At 29.3% G+C, this 5000-nt stretch overlaps 1 protein-coding gene across 1 annotated transcript in view; it reads left to right on the top strand.

Moving 5' to 3' along the window:
• The window catches only part of LOC137643774 (probable G-protein coupled receptor B0563.6), a 706250-nt gene that overhangs the window by 700245 nt on the left and 1005 nt on the right, over positions 1-5000 (top strand). Inside the window, exons 6-7 of the mRNA XM_068376466.1 lie at positions 2680-2832; positions 4694-5000. The exon at positions 4694-5000 is cut by the window's right edge and continues 1005 nt beyond it. Of these exons, the coding sequence (XP_068232567.1) occupies positions 2680-2832; positions 4694-4882 (342 nt within the window). The 3' untranslated portion in view covers positions 4883-5000. The remainder of the gene's footprint in view (positions 1-2679; positions 2833-4693) is intronic.

The raw sequence follows: 5000 nt of genomic DNA, 5'->3' as shown, positions 1-5000 counted from the left end.
CCACTTACACCAATTCACAGTAGAGGAGCGGTGATGAAAACAGCCAAACCTCAAACATGTGTTAGGACATCTCTGAACCCTTTGTTCAGCAGTATGTTAAAAACGGCTGCATTTGATACATATATATATATATATATATATATATATATATATATATATATATATATATATATATCTATATATATATATATATACATATATATATATATATAGATATATATATATATATATATATATATATATATATAGATATATATATAAATATATATATATATATATATATATATATAGATAGATAGATAGATAGATAGATATAGATATAGATATAGATATATATATGTATATATATATATATATATATGTGTGTGTGTGTGTGTGTATATATAAATATCTATATCTATATATATATACATATAGATATATATATATATATATATATATATATATATATATATATATATATATATATATATATATATAGATTACACAATGGTCCATTGTCCGGAACTAGACATTCAGTATTACATATATCACGACTGGCAAGCTATACAGCCTCTTAAATTCCAAACTCCCCTGTTTGTTTTTACATTAAATCTGTTACACTTGAAAATATTAATACCCGAGCTCTGAGACAGTTAAATAACTCCCAGATTGCAATATACAAAACATTGAATATCCAAAGGTTTTTTCGACGATTCCTTAACAGGGGCATGAATGAATACTAATTTAAACACTGGTGATTGGACTAATACAATATTTGGAAAAGTAAATATATTCAATAAAATTTACAAAACTTAAAAAGAATTTATATGAAAAAAATAAATGACTCTTAATATAAAGTCTGAACAAAACTTAGATTAATACAAAAATGTTACAATCTGAAATATTATAACTGAATAAGCCTTAGACTAAGACAAAAATAAAATACTTATGAAAATTATGCAATCACCTGTTTCACTTGAAATTGAATTTTACGCTAACATTTAAGTCTGATACTTAATGAAAATAGAGAACCAGATCACGATACAAATACTTTTCCCGTTACTACAAGGCCAGTTACAAAACTTTACACAATGCCAACGCTCACCTCAACACAAATCTAAAATCACCTTTGACTTCTTTCATTATGTTTCAACACATGATTTACCTTGGGGCACAAAAAAATATGTGGAGAGGACACACTATAGGTACTGAGAGAGAGTGGGGGAGGCACTTTGGCACTTTTACAGGACAGCTGCGTCTCTACTCCTGCTATGTAACCCTAAGAGCCGCATATATAAGTGCTAGCTACTTCCAGAGTATTCCAGGCCCATAAGGTTACCAAAGATTACTCTCATAGATGCGTAACCAGGCAACATGGAGATGAACACTCTCAGTTAGCTCCACCCACCTTTGTCCTCGAAATAATAATAAAAAAAAAAAAAAAAGATACAACCCAACACTAGGATTTTTGAGATCCTTAAAAAGCACATGGCTTATAAGAATTGCGTGTTTTCTCTTAAACATGACGCAATACCTCATAAAAATATGAAAGAACATTATATAAGCCTTTGTTCCTTTCTCGCATGGTTACATAATAGTGTTTGAAACAGATTACGTAAGACTTCATAACAAAAATACGTGAAATAAAAAGTTAATTCTTAAAAATAAAGTAAATTTACATATACTGAATTGAACGAAGAATACCAATTAATCAACAACGTAAGTCTGACGTAATTTACATACAGTACAAAACTTACGTCTACATGAGAGGAACTATTCACCTCTTCAATCCAAGAAAGAAAACATAAATAGAATCATGAATATACTACTGTATTTAATCTATACTAGACCAGCTTCGTAAAAATATACATACACACACACACACACGCACACACACACACACATATATATATATATATATATATATATATATATATATATATATATATATATATATGTGTGTGTGTGTGTGTGTGTGTGATATAATTTTTTTTTTACACTAACATTGATGACTCTTACTCTTTTTCATGTAAGCCACAAATACTCTTTAATATCGAATTCCCTCTGCCATGGGATCTGAGACCATGTCCGAGTCGGCTAAAAGTCTGATATTCATTCTTATTTTTATCGGTCATAGAGCTACTAACATTCAGGATTTTTTTTTTTTTTAAGTAGGCCACAAATACACTTTAATATAGAATTCCCTCTGTCAGGGGATATGAAACCATATCTGAGTGGGCTAAAAGCCTAATATTTACTCTTATTTCTATCTGTTATAGGGTTTATCCCATAGTCTGGCCGAAATACTCATAATTAATAGTTCCTTATAATTCTGAGATCCCATTGCTGAGTGAATTCGTTTACAAAGAGTATTTGTGACTCATTTTGAAATTTACATTTATTATGCGCGTTGTGGATTGGTAAATATATATATATATATATATATATATATATATATATATATATATATATATATATATATATATATATATATATATATATATATACATATATATACATATATATATGTATATATATATATATATATATATATATATATATATATATATATATATATATATATATATATATATATATATAAATTAAACTAGCCATTCATGGGATAACACATTCTTACAGTAAAAGGACTTTGTGTGATGATGAAAACTATGATTCATTTTTTGTTCTTCCTTACAGGTTAGCGGAGAGCAGAAAAGGCAATATGCTGAGGAGTCCCGCCTCATGTTCCTGTTGGGGGGCACATCGACACTCTTCTTTGTCTGTATGACTCCGATGATCGTCCTCTCTCTAACCATCCACATGTCATGGAAGGATAACCTTCCGTATGAGGTCAATATTAACTTATATGATTCAATTTAGCAATCAGCTCTCTTTACAAATTTAAGGAAGGAATTTTGAAAATGTAAGGAGTAAGGTTCAAATCATAACAAAATTCTTATTAGATCTATAAAATATTCATGAACTATTTTATTTATCTTGAATTTGTTCATAAATTTAGTTCATGTTTGCAACAAGATACAATTTTGTATCTAATATTGAGGATTTTTCATTTTTTCTTATACACTTCTTAACTTTTATTTTAACCTTTATCCTATGGTCACATAAATTTAACAAGTTTTCTAGAAAAAAAAAACCCTAATATATAGTATAGGAAACAACGTCTTAAGTAGTACTGGCAACGAATGTAATCTTGTTTTACTTGGAATCACGACGAGGTGAGTAGTCAAAATGTTGTGATCACCATCAAATGCTTGGCAATCGATTTGAAAGTCCTCACAAATAATTCTCCGGAAAAGAGAATCCTATAAAGCCCCATAATGGCATAATGCCATTATCATTGATAAATATTGAGATGTGAGATAGAAAGTCATTTATGGAATTTTGTTTTTTGGTATAAAAAATATTGAGTACGTACATTTATGGGAGTTCCGAAGGGGTATTCCTGAGATTTTAAGGCCGTCGGCAATGAAAAAAAAATTCCAATAATAATAAATAATATAGCCGAAGCCCCCTTCATTCTTTACTCTGCTTTCACCTGGCAGAAGATGATCAGTGTTGAACCCTAAAAGGTAGCAGAAAATCTAGAAAGACCCAAGAGTTTTCTACTGACTACTGCCAGGAATTTTTTAAAAATACCTGTAAACTTACTAATATTTGCATATTTTTTATATAAGAAAGAATTTTCATGGAGGACTATTCATCTCCCATTTGTGAAGCATGAATTTTGGGACACTGCTGGGGGAATGCAGTAGTAGAGAAAACTCTTAAAGATAATTGCCATTGAGGCAAAGATCAGTTTCAACGAAACAAACAAAAAAAAATAGTAATTATAATGATAATAGTAATAATCACAAAAAGGAGGGACTACTAACTAATGATATTTATCATATTGAACCATACCATGGAGATACGGCCGGACCCATCCACATGATGATACAGTACTACAGCTATGGAAGTCACCGTAAACTTGTAATAGTTATAATAATTATATATATATACACACACACACACATATATATATATATATATATATATATATATATATATATATATATGTGTGTGTGTGTGTGTGTGTGTGTGTATGTATGTATATATATATATATATATATATATATATACATATATATATATATATGTATATATATATATATATATATATATATATATATATATATATATATATATATGTATATATATATATATATATATATGTATATATATATATATATATATATATATATATATATATATATATGCGCATGTATGCGTGTGTTCGCGTTTATATAAAAATCACTAGTTTCTTTAATCCAGTATTATCTCTACTGTATATTCTTAACATAAAAAAGGATTATATAATATTTCATACAAAAGAAAACTGCCATAATATTCTAGAAAGAATAATCCTATATTTTTGTAAAATGTAGTTGCCATTAATAAAAACGTGGTTGCAAAAAAGAAATGAAGGTACCCCCAATAAAATCTTGCTAAAAAAAGGAAATACATAATAATACAACAGTTCTTGCTGTTTTATAGCTTTAAGCTTGGTAGCTTATCCTATATTTAGTCACTTTGTCATTCTTTTCAGTTTGTTGAACCTAAGGTAAAAACATATCTCTACTATCCTATAATCGAGTGTTAATCATTCTTGTCAGAATAGTGTTTAATAATATATCTTTTTGTTTTGTTCCAGATCTTTCGTGCAACAGCCAATGTATTGGAGGTAACTAATTTTGCCTGTACATTCTATATTTATTGCGTGTTCTCCAAGGACTTTCGGGAGACGTTCTTGAAGACACTTCGATCTGCAAAGGAGAATTCCATGGCTGTCTCCTTCTTAGGTTCCGTGTCTGGTTTGAAGGAAGCCATGAGGCCACCATAGGGACGCGCCCACGCAAGGACAACGCAGACACCTGTGCCTGTGGCTGTATGACAAAAGGGCCACTGCTCGACCAAGAAGCAGGGCAATGGCAAAATGACCTATGCTGAAGAAAAGTCAA

Source organism: Palaemon carinicauda, chromosome 1, assembly GCF_036898095.1.
Source record: "Palaemon carinicauda isolate YSFRI2023 chromosome 1, ASM3689809v2, whole genome shotgun sequence".
Taxonomy (NCBI): Eukaryota; Metazoa; Arthropoda; class Malacostraca; order Decapoda; family Palaemonidae; genus Palaemon; species Palaemon carinicauda.
Note: the sequence above shows the minus strand (reverse complement) of the source record. Positions and strands in the feature narration are given on the sequence as shown.